This window comes from Podarcis cretensis, assembly GCF_951804945.1.
Source record: "Podarcis cretensis genome assembly, chromosome: 10".
Taxonomy (NCBI): domain Eukaryota; kingdom Metazoa; phylum Chordata; class Lepidosauria; order Squamata; family Lacertidae; genus Podarcis; species Podarcis cretensis.
The window spans coordinates 69,654,392-69,671,969 of NC_137179.1; the positions used below are offsets into that span (position 1 = coordinate 69,654,392).

General features: G+C 44.1%; 2 protein-coding genes across 4 annotated transcripts in view; one reads left to right on the forward strand and one right to left on the reverse strand.

Annotated features, from left to right (window-relative positions):
* The window catches only part of ERGIC2 (ERGIC and golgi 2), a 36,052-nt gene extending 32,181 nt beyond the window's left edge, over positions 1 to 3,871 (reverse strand). Inside the window, exon 1 of the mRNA XM_079993902.1 lies at positions 3,631 to 3,871. The gene's annotated coding sequence lies outside the window, so the exon portion shown is untranslated. The remainder of the gene's footprint in view (positions 1 to 3,630) is intronic.
* A 332-nt stretch (positions 3,872 to 4,203) lies between these two features.
* Positions 4,204 to 17,578, forward strand: part of LAMB4 (laminin subunit beta 4) — an 80,961-nt gene continuing 67,586 nt past the window's right edge. The window contains exons 1-3 of one of the 3 annotated variants that reach the window (XM_079993532.1): positions 4,204 to 4,360; positions 10,542 to 10,676; positions 16,119 to 16,237. In XM_079993532.1, the coding sequence (XP_079849658.1) occupies positions 16,192 to 16,237 (46 nt within the window). In that variant the 5' untranslated portion in view covers positions 4,204 to 4,360; positions 10,542 to 10,676; positions 16,119 to 16,191. Of the gene's footprint in view, positions 4,361 to 10,541; positions 10,677 to 12,240; positions 12,444 to 16,118; positions 16,238 to 17,578 lie in introns of those variants that run through there. The other 2 variants (XM_079993533.1, XM_079993531.1) reach the window with 2 other exon arrangements.

The following is a 17,578-nucleotide window of genomic DNA, read 5'->3' on the forward strand; positions in this document are numbered from 1 at the left end:
GCCGACCATACCCAAGAGAAATGCCTCTGGTTTTTTATGAAAGGTGCATTTAAGTACTTTCTTAATCTCATTATAAATCATTTCCCAGAAGGCCTTAATCTTTGGGCAGGTCCACCAAAGGTGGAAGAAGGTACCTTCAGTCTCTTTACATTTCCAACATTTATTATTGGGCAGATGATAAATCTTCGCAAGCTTGACTGGAGTCATGTACCACCTGTAAATCATTTTCATAATGTTTTCTCTTAAGGCATTGCATGCCGTAAATTTAATACCTGTGGTCCATAACTGCTCCCAGTCAGCAAACATAATGTCATGACCTATGTCTTGTGCCCATCTAATCATAGCTGGCTTCACTGTCTCATCTATTGTATTCCACTTCAGCAGCAAGTTATACATTCTTGATGCATTCTTAGTATTGGGTTCTAACAGTTCTGTTTCTAATTTCGATTTCTCCACCTGGAAACCAATTTTCCTGCAAGGGAGTGTAATTCATGCCCTCTCGCACATTTGCTGCAAAGCATTAAATCGCGTGCTAGTTTCCACTGCCCCGTTACAAGAGGACACTTGACTCCACAACTCACCCTTAGTTCCACTACAGCAGCACCCACAGGTAGAGCAGAGCTGGGGAACAGATCTATGCAGTTGAGGGCTGGGCCAAGGACACAGGTGGTGGCAATGGCTCTGTCACCCTAGCACAGGGGCAGGAAACGAGCACTGCTGGACTCTGATTCCCATCAGCCCCAGACAGCCTGCCCAATGGTTGGGGATGATGGGATTTGAACTCCAGCAACATCTGGAAGATCACAGGTTCCCCAAGCATAAGCATGCGCCCCTAAGAGGCTACAGCAAGTCCTGGATGCTAGCGTCCTTCAGCAAAGTTCAGGACAGGAGTCAACACTTGCGACTGTTGTTGCATCAGAAGCATCCGCTGGCCCTACAGCAGAAGGTGGAATAAGGCTGTAAATTCCTACTGAGCACAGGGACTCTCTTCCTACCTCTGGAGAGCATTTGTGAAAGAAGCAATCTCCATGCAGTGAATTCAAAAAGGCAGTAAGCAACGTTATAATGGATTGGGGGCATGCTATACTACTGTGCTAACGTGCCCAAGCGTAATTACAATGTGAGTCAGTTAAAATAAACAGTTCTGGACATTAACTTTTCAACGTCAAACAGGAATCCTGTTCTGCAACCATCTTACCTGTCTCCCCCCACAAAACACACTCCTCTGCCACGGCAGCCTATCAGCAGCTGCCAAATTATCTTTAACCACCTATCAGACAAAGCCAGATAGGAGGAAATGTGCCTGTCACAGGAACCTAGGAATTAATTTTTTCATTCCTCTCTCTCTCATCTATTTCTCAGCACTCTACCTAAGACTCCAATATTTAACAAGAGACCAACTCCTTGCTACTCCTTTAGCAAGCAAACAAAGTATTCTTGCAATCTGTCAAGTAACCAAGGCAACAGGTTTCATTATCGGACAAATCTGAAGTCTGTTTGATGAAGCATTTGCACCCAAACTCAACGCAAGTTACTCCCAAAGTAATGTGTACATGGGATTACGCTGCAAATCCAGTGGATGGACATTGAAATATATTTACATTATACACACACACACACACACACACACAAACACACACACATTACATATCTGTTCTAAAGACCAGCTTGCAAACCCATTTCTTGCAAGAAGTGTAGCCTGAACATGTTGCTTCAATAGCAGAAATGAATACTGTGATTTAAAAGACATTAACAACCACCACCCCCCGGCAAAAATCCTTTTATACGGTATTGGGTACTGATTCGGGAAGAGAAGATAACGGAATGATGAAAGAATGAATCAAAGGGGAAGCCACTAGGAATAGCAAATTTGCATAACAGGAAAATAAACACTTTTAAGAGGAGGGAGAGGCAAGAAACAGGAGAGAAGTTTATAAAAACTCTCCAACTCATAAAAACTGCAAACATTCCAGGCAAGATTGAAGTGTATATGAACAGTTCATTGGCCACACCTTTATACTCTCAGAAATCCTAACGGTTATTAAAGCAACAGGGAAAGGACAAATGCCCTCAAGGAATTTTCATAAATGATGACCTTCAATTTCGAATGTGAATTAAATCAGTTGTTATTATGGGGGAGAAGAATTAAAAGGAATTTTCACACAGGGCACTTTTTGCCTCCCTTACACACACACACACACACACACACACACAGGAATAGTATTAATACAAGATAGAAGCCATTTACATTTTAGGATTTGCGTTTGACCTTACAAACCAGTTTATAAGGCATTTCCACAGACTGAGATTTAGAACAGGTCTGGGGTCATATGCAAAGCTGTGCACCCACAGGCCCAGGAGTCTTTTAGCTAGCGCAAGTCTCTTTTTCAATGTTGCGCGTTAAGAGAAATGCGCCTCAACGGGTCTGGTGGAGGTGCCTATGCACAAGAACATGGGTGTACTCAGTATTTTTGAAATGTCTTGATTTGTATTGATTTAGCTGCCTCCCCTCCCCCCCCCCCAGCTATGCCCACGCACAAGAGCATATGCCAGTGGAGATGTTGCAAAGCCGCCTTCCCATTTCCTAGACAAGTTCTACACGCGAGATCCACTTTCTCAAAATGCCCCACTAGTAATGGAACAAGTCCAGCGCTGACTAACCGAAAACAACCATGGTTTAATACGCGACATGCTTCGCACTGGAGTCTTTTTCGCACCCCATCCATCCCAGGACACTGTTCGCACACAGCACAGGCCAGGAAGGAGTTGCTCCAGGTCTCTAACATGTCAAACCCTCAAAACAAAAAAAATTCCTTCCAGTAGCACCTTAAAGACCAACTAGGTTAGTTCTTGGTATGAGCTTTCGTGTGCATATCTGAAGAAGTGTGCATGCACACGAAAGCTCATACCAAGAACTAACTTAAAGGTAAAGGTAAAGGTACCCCTGCCCGTACGGGCCAGTCTTGCCAGACTCTGGGGTTGTGCGCCCATCTCACTTAAGAGGCCAGGGGCCAGCGCTGTCCGGAGACACTTCTGGGTCACGTGGCCAGCGTGACATTGCTGCTCTGGCGAGCCAGAGCCGCACACGGAAACGCCGTTTACCTTCCCGCTGGTAAGCGGTCCCTATTTATCTACTTGCACCCGGAGGTGCTTTCGAACTGCTAGGTTGGCAGGCGCTGGGACCGAGCAGCGGGAGCGCACCCCGCCGCAGGGATTCGAACCGCCGACCTTTCAATCGGCAAGTCCTAGGCGCTGAGGCTTTAACCCAAGGTGCTACTGGAAGGAATTTTTTTTGTTTTGACTATGGCAGACCAACACGGCTACCTATCTGTAACTATGTCAAACCCTGTACACGCTGCTTGCTTGCGCCTCCCCACGTTCCAGTTGCTCCCGGTCTCTAACATGTCAAACCCTATGACAAGCTGCTTGCGTGCGCATCCCCACGTTCTAGATTCGAAACCCGCTTCTTCTTCGGCGGCGACGCGATCCCGAGAGCCCTTTCCGTTCCGATCCGCATTCACACGTGCGGAAAGAGGCGCGCCCGGCGTCACGTGTGAAAGCGTCAGGGGGCAAAAGATTTCAGCAGTCGGGGAAGCCGCGAACCTGGGGGAGGGGGAGGGATATGCGTACCTCGATTCCCCTGCATTCAGGTGGGCGAAAACGGAGCGGGAGCTCGGCGATCGCGGCGGGTCAGGCGCCCGTTCCCTCTCCGCCTCCCGCGCTCAGCTTCCCCGCAGCATCTCCACCCGCTCCAGAGCCAGCCCGGCGGCACCGGCACCTCCTGCCCGTCTTCGACGGCGATCGGGGCGGCAGAGGCAGCAGGGGAAGCGCCCGGCAGCTCGGGCGAAGGCGGCGACGCCAGCCAGCCAGCCGGACCGATTCGGAAGCGGCTCAGGGCACCGCCGGTCGCCCCGCCCGCGCTCACCGGAAGCGGCGCGCCCGGAGGGGGAAAGAAGCCGGACCGGAAGTGGGCGCCTCTCTAGCCTTTCCCCGAGGCTCTATGGTAAGATCCCGCGCCCTCGTCCGGCTCGTTTTTCGAAACGCGCGGCCGTCCGCGGCGCAAGAGTCTTCCCTCCCGGAGCCAGCAGGGGTCGCTGGCGGACTGCGTGCGCAGCCCAACGCGCCGGGAGAGAAATGTACCCTGTGGCACAATAGATAAGCGCGTTTCGGTTGTTCATCAAAAGGTTGCGGGTTCGAGCCCGACCCATGATGGCTGTGGGCAAAGTTGAACGAAGATGATCTTTCTAGTTCTATGACTCCCCTCAGGGCAGGGATTTCCCCCTATGCTTTTAGCAGTTCTTATTTTTATCTTTTGTTTTTATCCATCAGCCACCTTGAGACAGGCTGGGGGAAAGGCGAGGTATATATATACACAGTATATATTTATATACATATTATATATATATACATACATATATATATATATATATTATATTGGCAGTTTGTCATTCAGGAAGAGGAAGAGTCATGTCTTCACTTATTCCTTCTGAAAATAAGGCTGTAACATTAGCAGCTGTGTGGAGAGGACTTGAGCCTAGAGCCTGCAAAATTCCAAAAATTGCAATTTTTAAAGCGCCAGTTATCGCAGGTAAATTCAGATGAAATGAGACAGGCCAGATTAGAGCTTTCCAGACAACAGAGCGGCATATGTTCAAAGTCAAACTCAGCACTGCTATAAAAATTTTAAAGATAGAATAAATATTCATATCTAAATATGTATAAACTGTGTGTCTGAAATAGTCCAGGAGAGGAATTCTGAAGCCATTCTGACTCTCCCAATGACCTCAAATATTCCTCTGCAGTAAGGAAGGGAAATGGGGAAAGGCTTCCCATTGTCTTTTTGCTTACAATTCCTGTCTTTGTGTATGAATAGGGTGAGCCTGGGACCTGGATTCAGAAATAAAGTATTAACCATCACAAAAGAATGGCCAGGCTGCTAGGTAATGCAACCAGAGACCATTATCAGGTATCCTGGCAGACAGGATTTCTGCTGCAGACCGCCTCCTATGGTTTATGTATGATGATTTTGGGGTGGTATTTGGCTAATGTCAAAAGTCTTTAAAGGTCCCCACACCCTTTTGTTCAGGGTCTCTCCCTCCTTGGAAGGAGGGGAGGGAACTCTGTTGCAAGAGAAGACAAACGCCTCGCAAGACGGAAAACCCGCTAGACGAAAGGGTTTTCCGTTTTGGAGGCGCTTCGCAAAACGAATTTCCCTATGGGCTTGCTTTGCAAGACGAAATGTCTTGCGAGTTTTTCCGACTTCCCCCCCCCTTTTTCTAAGCCGCTAAGCCGCTTATCAGCTGATCCGCTAAGCCGCTAAGCCGCTAATAGCGCTAAGCTGTCAATGGGCTTGCTTCGAAAGACGAAAAAACCGCTAGACGAAGAGAATCGCGGAACGGATTCTTTTCGTCTTGCGAGGCACCACCGTATCTGCCTTGCTTTCCACTGGATTCTGCCTCTATCCATTCTTCTCTGACTGATCATGGACTTAGGAGACTCAAGAGTCCCATGGGAAGTTGGGCAGCAAACGCCCAAGCCCAATTTTTACAATACCACATCATCGTATTCCATGTTATTAGGTCAACTTAGAAAGTCCTTGAAAAGTAGCATGTTTAGGTAGTATAATCATAGGAAAGTTGCTATTGTCTTCTAAGGTAAAGGTAAAGGGACCCCTGACCGTTAGGTCCAGTCGTGGCCAACTCTGGGGTTGCAGTGCTCATCTTGTTTTATTGGTTGAGGGAGCCAGCATGACTAAGCTGCTTCTGGCGAACCACAGCAGCGCACGGAAACACCGTTTACATTCCTGCCAGAGCGGTACCTATTTATCTACTTGCACTTTGACGTGCTTTCGAACTGCTAGGTTGGCAGGAGCAGGGACCGAGCAACGGGACTTCACTCCTGATATGACTTTTGTAGGCCAAAAATGTCGCTTCTTGCTCAGCACAGAAGCTAATGCAACACATTCTTGAGATGCATATTGCTGGTAAGATGGAGGGAAAGAAATATTTTTCCTCTCTCCACCCTTGATGTTTCTGCTGCCGGTATGTTGACGTGATAGGAATTTTGAAGTCTTAGATATATGGTAATGTTCATAAGTATACCAACCAAGCACATACATAGATCAACACAGGAAGACCGACCTGGAACCATTTTGATTCCTAAACTGAGCAAATGTTTTCTCTGTAAGGTCAAAGTGGAAAAGACTCCCCATTGTCTTTTTCCTTCACAAATCCTGTCTTAAGGGTATGTCTGTGTTTGAATAGGGTGTGAGCCTGTGACCTGGCCCAGGAACTAAGTATTTATCATTACAAAAGACTGCCCAGGCTCCCCAGGAAATCCAATCAAGTAACCTGCTAGACAGGAGATAAACAATGACAGGAGACAAACAACATTCAAATTTCTGTTTTAGACCGCCTTTTCTGTGATGTAGGTATGATGTATCGGAGGGGTGGTCTTAGGTTACACCCCTTCTGTGATGTATGTATGATGTTTCTGGGGGTGGTCTTGATCTACAGGGTGGCAATTTCAAAAGTCTTTATAAGGCCTTGCGCACCATTGTTCTGGGTTCCTCCTCCTCCTGCGGGTGAGGGGAACACCCTGTTGCAACAGATCAATAAAGATCAAGCTTACTAGCTGCTTTTGCTTCTCAATATTCTCTGGCTGGCCTCTGTTATTTTCTCCTACTAATAGGGAACCTATGTAAGGACTCTATATGGGCTCCTGGATACCCCATAAGGGAAAAGGGCAATTCACAGTGTTATAAGAAAAATGCCTCTAATTTCCTTACGGGTATCTAGAGCCCGTAAGGGACGCGTTGGGGACGCAGGTGGCGCTGTGGGTTAAAGCCTCAGCGCCTAGGGCTTGCCGATCGAAAGGTCGGCGGTTCGAATCCCTGCGGCGGGGTGCGCTCCCGCTGCTCGGTCCCAGCGCCTGCCAACCTAGCAGTTCGAAAGCACCTCCGGGTGCAAGTAGATAAATAGGGACCGCTTACCAGCGGGAAGGTAAACGGCGTTTCCGTGTGCGGCTCTGGCTCGCCAGAGCAGCGATGTCACGCTGGCCACGTGACCCGGAAGTGTCTCCGGACAGCGCTGGCCCCTGGCCTCTTAAGTGAGATGGGCGCACAACCCCAGAGTCTGTCAAGACTGGCCCGTACGGGCAGGGGTACCTTTACCTTTACCTATCTAGAGCCCATATACAGTCCCTCAGGAGATCTCTATCGGTCGGAGAGAAAGCAAAGGCCAACCAGAGTATATTGAAAGCCAAGTGGCTAGTAAGCCTGAGCTTTATTAAAGGAAATGAACTGTTGCAACAGGGTCCCCACTCACCACACGCAGGAGGGAGGAGAACCCCGAACAAGGGTGCGCAAGCCCCATAAAGACTTTTGAAATTGCCCACCCCATAGCCCAAGGCTACCCCCAAAAAACATCACACATACATCACAGAAGGAGGTGGTCTCCAGCAGAAATGTGAGTGTGTTGCTTCTCTCCTGTCTGCCAGTATACCTGATAATGCCTTTCTTGGTTGTATTTTCTGGGTAGCCTGGCCAATCCTTTGAGATGGCAAATACTTTAGTTCCTGAATCTTTTACGCATATTGATAGTGTGCTCAGCTTAACAGATACTTGCCTGGCTGTATTTTCACAGATTTGTAAGCTCCTACAGTCCAAAGACAACTGGAAACCTTTCTCCATATCCTTCTTCCTTGCAGAGAAAAAATTGAGGTCAATTTGGGAAAGTCAAAATGGCTTCAGGATTGTTCCCCTGTAGTATTTCAGACACGTGCTTTATATACTTACGTATTGGTTTGCCTTCTACATTTATGAACATTTATTCTATTTTGGAGACCTTAGAATTCTTATAACAATAGCCTCGTTGACAAATCAGTTAAGCCCCAGGATTTGGCATTTAATCCAGTTTAATATCCATGGCCTAAGTGGGACTAAAGTTAAAAGTTTAATCACCAAACTCTCTTAACTCTTGGTATTGATGTAAGATTAGGAGGGGATTGAGGAGAGTTAATGGGGCCAGAATGACTTCGTTTTTATATAGTCCTTGCAAAGTTGTCGGGCTTCCTGCTGAAATCCTGTAACTTTTCATATCACAAATCATGGAAGATGAGGTCATTAGCTTAAGAGGCCCAATTCAAACTCTTAGCCATTTAGAATAATCAAATTGGAAGGGACCACTTCGCCACTGCCGCAGCTAGAACCTTATTGGCACAAAGGTGGCGAACAAGGAAGAATGGCAGTGTAAAATGTTCGAATATGCTGAACTGGCTGGTCTGATGAACAGGATAAGAGAAAATGAAGATAAGGAATAAAAGGAGGAATGGAAAATGTTTATGGAATATTTCGAGAACCAGTATAAACAAATACATAGCTTAGCAGGTCTCGAGTAAATCCAGGAGAGTTGAAATAGATAGAGTTTTTAATAGATAACAAATTGGTCAATTATTAAAAAAAGATGTGGATTATGCAGAGTACCGTAGTTGAAAAGCAAAGGAACCAGGAAAAGGATGGAAGGGAAATCATATGGTCTATGTACACATGCTGTATTTGGTACAAAGTTGTAAGTGGGACAGGGGGAGGGGAGGGGGGTTCCTGTTTTTGAAAATGCAAGCAAGCAAGCAAGCAAGCAAGCAAATAAATAAATAAATAAATAAATAAATAAATAAATAGAGAAGGACCAAGAGGGTCATCTAATCCGGCCCCCTGCAACGCTCAAACCCACAACTTTGAGATTAAGAGTCGCATGCTACACCGACCGAGCCATCCCTTAGTGTCTATAATGTTCTGGTGGAAGGGGGGGATTGTCTCACATTTGTTGTGCTTTGTTGAAAGAGCACCTCTCAAATGTTGCACACTGAGGAAGCATCACAGAATAACTAAGAAACTGCAAGGATGTGTAGCTGGGCCATATAAATCCACCTTTGATGCTACACTGTTGTGTCAATTACATGTTGCAGAATATACTAGCTAAAGATGCCCAAAGCCAGGCATCCCCAAACTCTGCCCTCCAGATGTTTTGGGACTACAACTCCCATCATCCCTAGCTAACAGGACCAGTGGGCATAGAAGATGGGGATTGTAGTCCCAAAACAGATGGCGGGCCAAGTTTGGGGGTGCCTGCCCAAAGCTAACAATGTTTTGAGGGTGCTTGGTGTCATCTGGAAATCTGATTTGGGGCAGTGGCATTGGCTTTCGGCTTGATAGTGTCTACCTATGCTCAATTTGTATTTGTGTAAATGAAGTGAGAGCTGGACCATAAAGAAGGCTGATTGCCGAAGAATTGATGCTTTTGAATTATGGTGCTGGAGGAGACTGCAAGAAGATCAAACCTATCCATTCTGAAGGAAATCAGCCCTGAGTGCTCACTGGAAGAACAGATCCTGACTCTGAGGCTCCAATACTTTGGCCACCTCATGAGAAGAGAAGACTCCCTGGAAAAGACCCTGATGTTGGGAAAGATGAAGGGCACAAGGAGAAGGGGACGACAGAGAACGAGATGGTTGGACAGTGTTCTCGAGGCTACCAGCATGAGTTTGACCAAACTGCGGGAGGCAGTGGAATACAGGAGTGCCTGGCGTGCTCTGGTCCATGGGGTCACGAAGAGTCGGACACACCAAATGACTAAACAACAACCAAAAAAATGAACTTAAATAATACAATAATCTTCCATTGACCTTCTTCCAGTGGAAACCAAACCTGGGCAAGCTCTGCACCCCTGGAAATTTTCAACATTCAGAGAAGCAGGGTGCACATAAGGTTATTTACTGCTTTACTGTAGCTGAATGTAGAAAAAGGTATCATCCAAAAACCATTTGGGGTTGGGGAATAGCCTGTGGGGCAAGCTTTATGGTTTCACAGTTATGTCCTGTCTCTCCATTTTGTTAGCCTTTAAAATAGCTTTGAGATTTCCAGCAAAAGCACCCACTCTCAACTTTTTACTAATTTCAGGTGCCTCTTCCTGGTATGGTTAGCCGGCACTTAGCAAAGCCCCACACTCTTTGCTGGGGCACAGTCGTTCAATAAATGGAGACTATTCAATGTTAATTTTTTTAATAGTAAAAAAATCCAAAAACTACTGGACCCTGGAACAGTATTCTTCTGTTTCCTGACAATTTTACAAATAATTTTATCATCTGCAGAAATCTCTTCTTTCTATTGTTAAAGGTCTTGTCCTTAAATATCTCCACCTGCGCAAATTGGCTGAGTGTGGCTTGTTCCAGCAGGTCATACTGAGTATATTTGCCTGTACAAATGTTCTCTAAGCATGTTGACTCCTGTATACCAGGTGTGAAATCGCTTTGGGAATCTTCAAAGGGGATTTCATGCTCCTTTTCTCAGTATGAAACATTTCATTTGCTCAGTTAGAAGGAGGTGTAATAATCAAGAGACCTGACACAATACTACATATTTTTTTAAGTACTGCCATTTCTTAGCACTGTTTATTGAAACTCCTGCAAAATGTAATGCTTATTGAATGATGTTGGTTTTGTTGTAGAACAAAATTGCTTAAAATGCAATTTGTTGTTTTCCACAGAATCTGCAATATCTATGGGGCCTATGGAGCATGGATTTCACTTCTCTCTACATGCAATTTACATAGCTATTGAGACTTCTCCATGTGCAGCAGAGGTGAGGAAACACAGAACACATAAGAATGCAAGGACACAGAGTAAATTTGATGACACTATAGCGATGGAGAATTTGACACAGGACTGCCAAGATGGTACCATCCTAAGATGTTGTTGGGACTACAGTTCTGTTGCCTCTTCGGTGTGACAGGTCACAATTGTGCCAGTCTGGATGTCTCTTGAGTTATTTGTCACCTAGCTTGGCACAAAGGTTCCCGAGGTGGAGGTGGTGGTCTTTGTCTACGTTTGGACATTGGGCACCATTTTGAATCAAGATGGCGGACTGAAATTTGACTTTGGTGTGACAGTTACAAACAAGGCTGCAGGAGGTGGGGGTTTTCACCTATGTTTGGTTGCCAACAGATGCACTGAGCATCAGTGTGTGTGTGTGTGTGCGCATGCGCATGTATGTGCACCCACACAGCCCCTCCACTCACAAATTACACTACCCATTTAAAAATCACAGATTTTTGGGTTTCTTGGAATTCCCAGGCAGCGCCAATAACTTTCTGCTAGTCTAATATTGTAGATGCATATCTACTATAGGTTTTGGAAAGTTTTTTGTTTGTTCACTAAGCATTTGGACCCCTCTTAAAGAGATCGTAACCAAAGTTTGCATGATGATTCCTGAGATCAAGGAGCAGATTTTAATCTAGGACAATTAGATGCCGTTTTGAGTCACAATGACGGTCAGAACCTTTCAAAGTGCTCTGATTTTATTTATTTATTTATTTTTAAATAATTTTTATTCATTTTTCAAACACATAATAAAAACAAAACAAGACAAACAAAAGAAAAACAAGAAAATCAAAACACACAAAGCAATTAAACCAATATAACTTCAAAATCATCATTTCATACCCTTCTTTCTTTTGACTTCCCCATACCTCCCCATCTCTGCATCCTTGTTTAGTGATTCTTTAGCAACCCTTTAGTCAATTGTCTTAATTCCCTTTCATAAAATTTCCTTTAGTTTTTTAGTTACTGCTGCAATTCTCTACCTCTTAGCCCCTGACATCTTAACATTCCTCAATTTTGCAATAGTTTTTAAGATATATTTTAAATTTCTTCCAGTCCTCTTCCACTGTCTCCTTCCCCTGGTCGCGGATTCTGCCCGTCATCTCAGCCAGTCCCATAAAGTCCATCACCTTTGTTTGCCATTCTTCCAGAGTAGGTAGTTCTTGCATCTTCCAATACTTTGCCAGTAGAATTCTTGCTGCTGTAGTGGCATACATAAAGAAAATCCTATCCTTCTTTAACACCAATTGGCCAACCATGCCCAAGAGAAAAGCCTCTGGTTTCTTAGGAAAAGTCCACCTAAGGACCTTCTTAATTTCGTTATAGATCATTTCCCAAAGTGCTCTGATTTTAACCACTGATTTCAAAACACATTTTTAAAAATTTCTTAGAATTCATGAGCAATGCCGGGTTCGAGGCCGTTAGTGAATAATATGCTATAAATCTATTAGTGCTGTTCTGGAAACCTTAATTCACATGCTTCAATGGCGTTTCCCCCTAATTACTTCTATAACTAAGTGAAAGTAATGACACCTCCCACTATACCTACAGATGAATCTAATGCCGTCTTCAATACACGCATCTGCTTTTGCCAAAAAAATTCAGGCAGGATAGCTTAACAAATCACCTCTTTGGCAGGTTTTAGACTAGCTCTCATTTTCATCTACACCCAGGTGCCTGAGGGGAAAACACTTTTCTTTCTTTTAGCTCTATCTGAGACTTACGACTTTACTTCCCTGCCTTCATTTTGCCGTACCTGTTTCTACAATCGCTTATAATTCCAGGACCAGGTAAGACATTTTGTAAGCTTCAATGTTCTTCCTGAGTTGTTGGAATATGGGATGTCTGCATTAAGCCAGCTAAGCTAGCTTCTCCTATAACGAGAGAGAACACTTTAATGACCACCAGCTTGTGCTGTGTTCTAAGTATTGTTAGACATACAAGAATCTTAATGTCAAATGTCAGCTTGAGATAGCGAGGTAGCAGAAACTTATTGTTACAGCTGACATACCAAGCTTTCTAACGTTGCCACGTTGTTCAGTTGTGGTCCTGCACAAAGTCTTGGGTCTTTGGTACTTTGCAACGATACTTCCTTTGGATTTCCAGCTTATGAGGGGAATCTTTGCTATGTTTCAATATTACTAGCCACAATAGCTGTAAACTTTTTTTTAGAAATGGTGCTATGAGGACCAAAATGATTCAAAACTTAATATTGTAGAGCAGGTGTCTTCAACCTTTTCAGACCCAGAACCCACTTTAAACCCAGACATGTGTTTTGGGACCCGTTTCTTAAACTTTTACCATATATTTGAATGTTGAGTAGTGGTTTTGTTGTGATCCACTTTGCATCAGGCCAAGATCCACTTGCGGGTTCTGGCCCACCACTTGAAGACCAGTGTTGTAGAGATCTCATTATTCTGTCAAATGTAATTTTGCCATTCGTGCTCAGTGGTTCTGCGATAGTGAAAAGTCTAGTATAACGTTCTCATGTTTTCTGTTAATAATTTTCCTCCCACCACAAAGAAAAATACTTTGGAAGAAAGTATTATATTCTTAGCACCCATCCTGTGCACCTATCTGAGCAAGGATGCTCCTTTCTGAATCAATTGGAATCAATTCCTCATCTTAGCAAAAAAAATTACATAATTACTTTCTCGTGGTGGTCCTTATTTCTTTCCACTGAAAAATACAACAAGTTTCCTGGAAGAATCTTTTGCTTCCTTTTGAACAAAGTTAACATGTTTATTAATGTTCCAGGAGTTCTCAAGAGCTACATATAAACTTGTAGAAGAAGCTGGAGTTCAGTTAGAAATGCCTTTATCCATCACATGCGACTTTGACAGGGGTCATTTTGCATTTTTCTCTTTGTGTGGTGCAGAAGTATTGTATCACTGTAATTAATAACACTGCTTTTGCTTTAGTATTGCCATTCTGATTCATCTATCAGTTCTAGGCTTGAGAACTCAAGCATTTGCATGGTTCCCCATCAGAACAACGTCTCCATTTGTTTCAATATATAATAATGAATATTTTGTGTGTGGCTTTCTTTCCCTCGCTTGAAATTTATTGACATCCATTCTGCTTTTAAGAAATCTTTGAACACTTTCTTTTTTAATAATATTTTTTATTAAATTTTCTGTTTTACAATTTCAAATAAGCATTTTGCAAACTTTAAAATACCCAATGACTTCCCTTCTTTTTTTCCCATGGTTCATTTTTCATATCCTACATCCTTGCATATTTTAGTATAACTATTCAAATCAATTTTCCACTTTTACATCCACCCAGAATTCTTTACTCTGTTGAATTTATCTTAATGCTGCCAGTGTTTTCAGCTGTACGCAGTCATTTTCCATATACTCAATAAATGATTTCCAATCTTCTTTAAATGTATGTTCTTCTTGCTCTCTTCTTCTATATGTTAAATCTGCAAGTTGTGCATATTCTGTCAATTTAAGATGCCAGTCCTCTTTCTTTGGGACCTCGCTCACTTTCCAGATCCTTGAACACTTTCATGCCTAGAATGGGATGATTTTCTAGTAAGATTAAATAATAAGACTATTTTACTATTAAATTTAAGAGATCTGCATGTTGAAAGAACTAGCCTCTTGCTTGGGTTCACGGTTATATTTGTAAATGGCAAGACAAGTGATTTGGTGTCATTGTGTGAAATGTCATGTGACATGCCACCAATGGCCACCTCATCCACTAGTCATGTGCCTAATGGGTGTTGCCTAGGGAGCTGTGACCTACAGCAGGGCCTTCTCTGTGGTGGGATCCCAATGATGGAACTCCCTCCCTGGTGAGCTGTGTTTGTCCCCATCTCTGAAGACATTTCTGTTCACATTTGGTGCTGAAAGGCAATGGGTTTCCTGCTAGCTTAGAACCACTGTGCTTGGATATATTGCTGTGTTAAAATGTGTTTTTAAACGTTTTAAAGTTTCATAATGCTTTTAATTGGGTTGGATGGCAAGCTGTGGGCTTAGGAAGGGTGGGACAGACATTTAAATAATTATAATGTAGCAGCTTCATGAGACTTTCAGGGATAACTCCCGGACCACATGGCTCACTGTTTGTATGTGCAGAAGAATTTCCTTTCCAACAGTGCAGAAATCCATCTATGCCCATGCAATATAAACCTCTATGGGAGAAAAAGCAGGGACAGTGTGGAAACTAAACATGATGTCAAATTCATATTTTTAGATGTGTTATTATTACCGGTACTTCTTTTTATTTATGTCCTGTAACTTATACACTGCTTGATTTTAGAAAAAAATCAAAGCAGATAACAAAATATTTTGCAGGCACAAAATCAATGTACTAACCCAGCTCCTATCTCTTACACTATCTCTTACACTTTCCTGGGAGTAAGCTCCATTGAACTCAGTGGAGCTGACTGCTGAGCAGCAGTTTAGCTAGGTACTTAAAAGATTTCGGGCATAAAGATAAGTCTGCACAAAATTAATCTACAGTGGTACCTCGGGTTACATACACTTCAGGTTACATACGCTTCAGGTTACAGACTCCGCTAATCCAGAAATAGTATCTCGGGTTAAGAACTTTGCTTCAGGATGAGAACAGAAATTGTGCTCCGGCGGCGCAGCAGCAGCAGGAGGCCCCATTAGCTAAAGTGGTGCTTCAGGTTAAGAACAGTTTCAGGTTAAGAACGGACCTCCGGAATGAATTAAGTACTTAACCCGAGGTACCACTGTATATGTTTATTATACGTACAATTATATCTTTGCTATCATTTAAAAGAAAAATAATAATTACTATCACTTAAACAACTGCTAGGGGACGCAGGTGGCGCTGTGGGTTAAACCACAGAGCCTAGGACTTGCCGATCAGAAGGTCGGCAGTTTGAATCCCCGTGATGGGGTGAGCTCCCATTGCTCGGTCCCTGCTCCTGCCCACCTAGCAGTTCAAAAGCATGTCAAAGTGCAAGTAGATAAATAGGTACCACTCCGGCGGGAAGGTAAACAGTGTTTCTGTGCGCTGCTCTGGTTCGCCAGAAGTGGCTTAGTCATGCTGGCCACATGACCCGGAAGCTGTACACTGGCTCCCTCGGCCAATAAAGCGGGATGAGTGCCGCAACCCCAGAGTCGGCCATGACTGGACCTAATGGTTAGGGGTCCCTTTACCTTTAAACAACTGCTAACTCCTGGTTTGAGGACCCTGGTCCTCTCCCCCAGCCACCAAGCAATTTTTTTCTGGTCCTCCAAGAGCCTACCAATTTCGGTAATAGCAACAAACAGAGGTGGGGGAAATTAAAATAGACAGAGCATTGAGGTGGATCAGAACTCGGTTCTGGCACTTCTCAGATGGGCGCCATTGCCATTCTGAGAGATCAAGGGAGGCGTTCATGGTGAGTTCCGGCACCTCTTTTTCTAGAAAAGCAGCGCTGATTTTGAATACATGATAATAATGTTGGGAAGCCTTAAACATACGAACGTTTTCCATTGCAGGTCCCACCACCGATGCTCAGGCAAAGGGGGACGTCACAAGGACAACAGCCGGTTTTTAGTCTAGATCTGAAAGATGCCCACCAAGAAAATGCTTCCGCTGGCCATCCTTTTCAAGCTCAGTAAGTTCAAGGACTTTAAATACACTCCATCATTTTCCCTGTTATCTCTCCATTTGCAGCTCTTTCGGAACGTGGGTGACCAGCCCGCAGCATGGATGCCACTAGTCAGTCAGTCAGTCAGTTTTATTGCACATAGCCAAAGGCTGCTGCAATGTACACAGAATCATTCAACAATTAAAAGAAAATATGCTGGAGTAATACAAAAAATTTAAAACATTTATATTATCAAGACATTACCTACAGCACCTTAATATACAGGTCAAGACATTAAACAATAAAATTTATAGGCTAAAATTGTCACATGGCCACTAATATATTAAAAAAAAATGTTAATTAATACAATGTGAAATTATATTCAGTGTTTGGGGATAAAGATAGAATATTTCTTGATGTAAAGGTAAAGGGACCCCTGACCATTAGCTCCAGTCGTGACCGACTCTGGGGTTGCGACGCTCATCTCGCTTTATTGGCTGAGGGAGCCGGCGTACAACTTCCAGGTCATGTGGCCAGCATGATTAAGCCGCTTCTGGTGAACCAGAGCAGCGCACAGAAATGCCGTTTATCTTCCTGCCGGAGCAGTACCTATTTATCTACTTGCACTTTGACATGCTTTCGAACTGCTAGGTTGGCAGGAGCAGGGACCAAGCAATGGGAGCTCACCCCGTCGCGGGGATTCGAACTGCTGACCTTCTGATCGGCAAGCCCTAGACTCTGTGGTTTAACCCACAGCACCACGCGCGTCCCAAACAGAGCTATAAAAGTACCTTAATATACAGGCCAAGACATTAAACAGTAGAATTTATAGGCTAAAATTGTCACATGGCCACTAATATATTTTTTAAAATGTTAATTAATACAATGTGCAATTATATTCAGAGTTTGGTGATAAAGATAGAATATAGCTTGATGTAGATAGGGGCAAATAAATTCATCTCCTTTACAATTGGTGGCTATCTTGGCTATTATTTCCCTAGCGGCAAAGAGTGCTACACACCAGGTCACATACTTATCTGTGTCTGTGAGGAGATATAAAATCATTCCAGCGCTTGAGCCACTGCTGTTTACCAGGAAGTCACCTCCCTGCCACTTTGCCTCTGCCCCTCTCCTTCCTGGTAAGCAGCAGCAGTGACTCAGACACGGAGAGGTCAGGTGAGCGTTGATTCCCCCACCGTGCTGTAACTTATTGATGGCTGCCACAACGGACACGGGGAGCAGGGCTTTGTGCCACAACTGAACAGGGTCAGGAGAACTCTTGGACCTGGCTATGCTGTGCTCTTGCCTGCCTATCCCACACTGTGTCATTGCCCGTTCCCTGACGCAGTAACCCAGATAACCTCCATA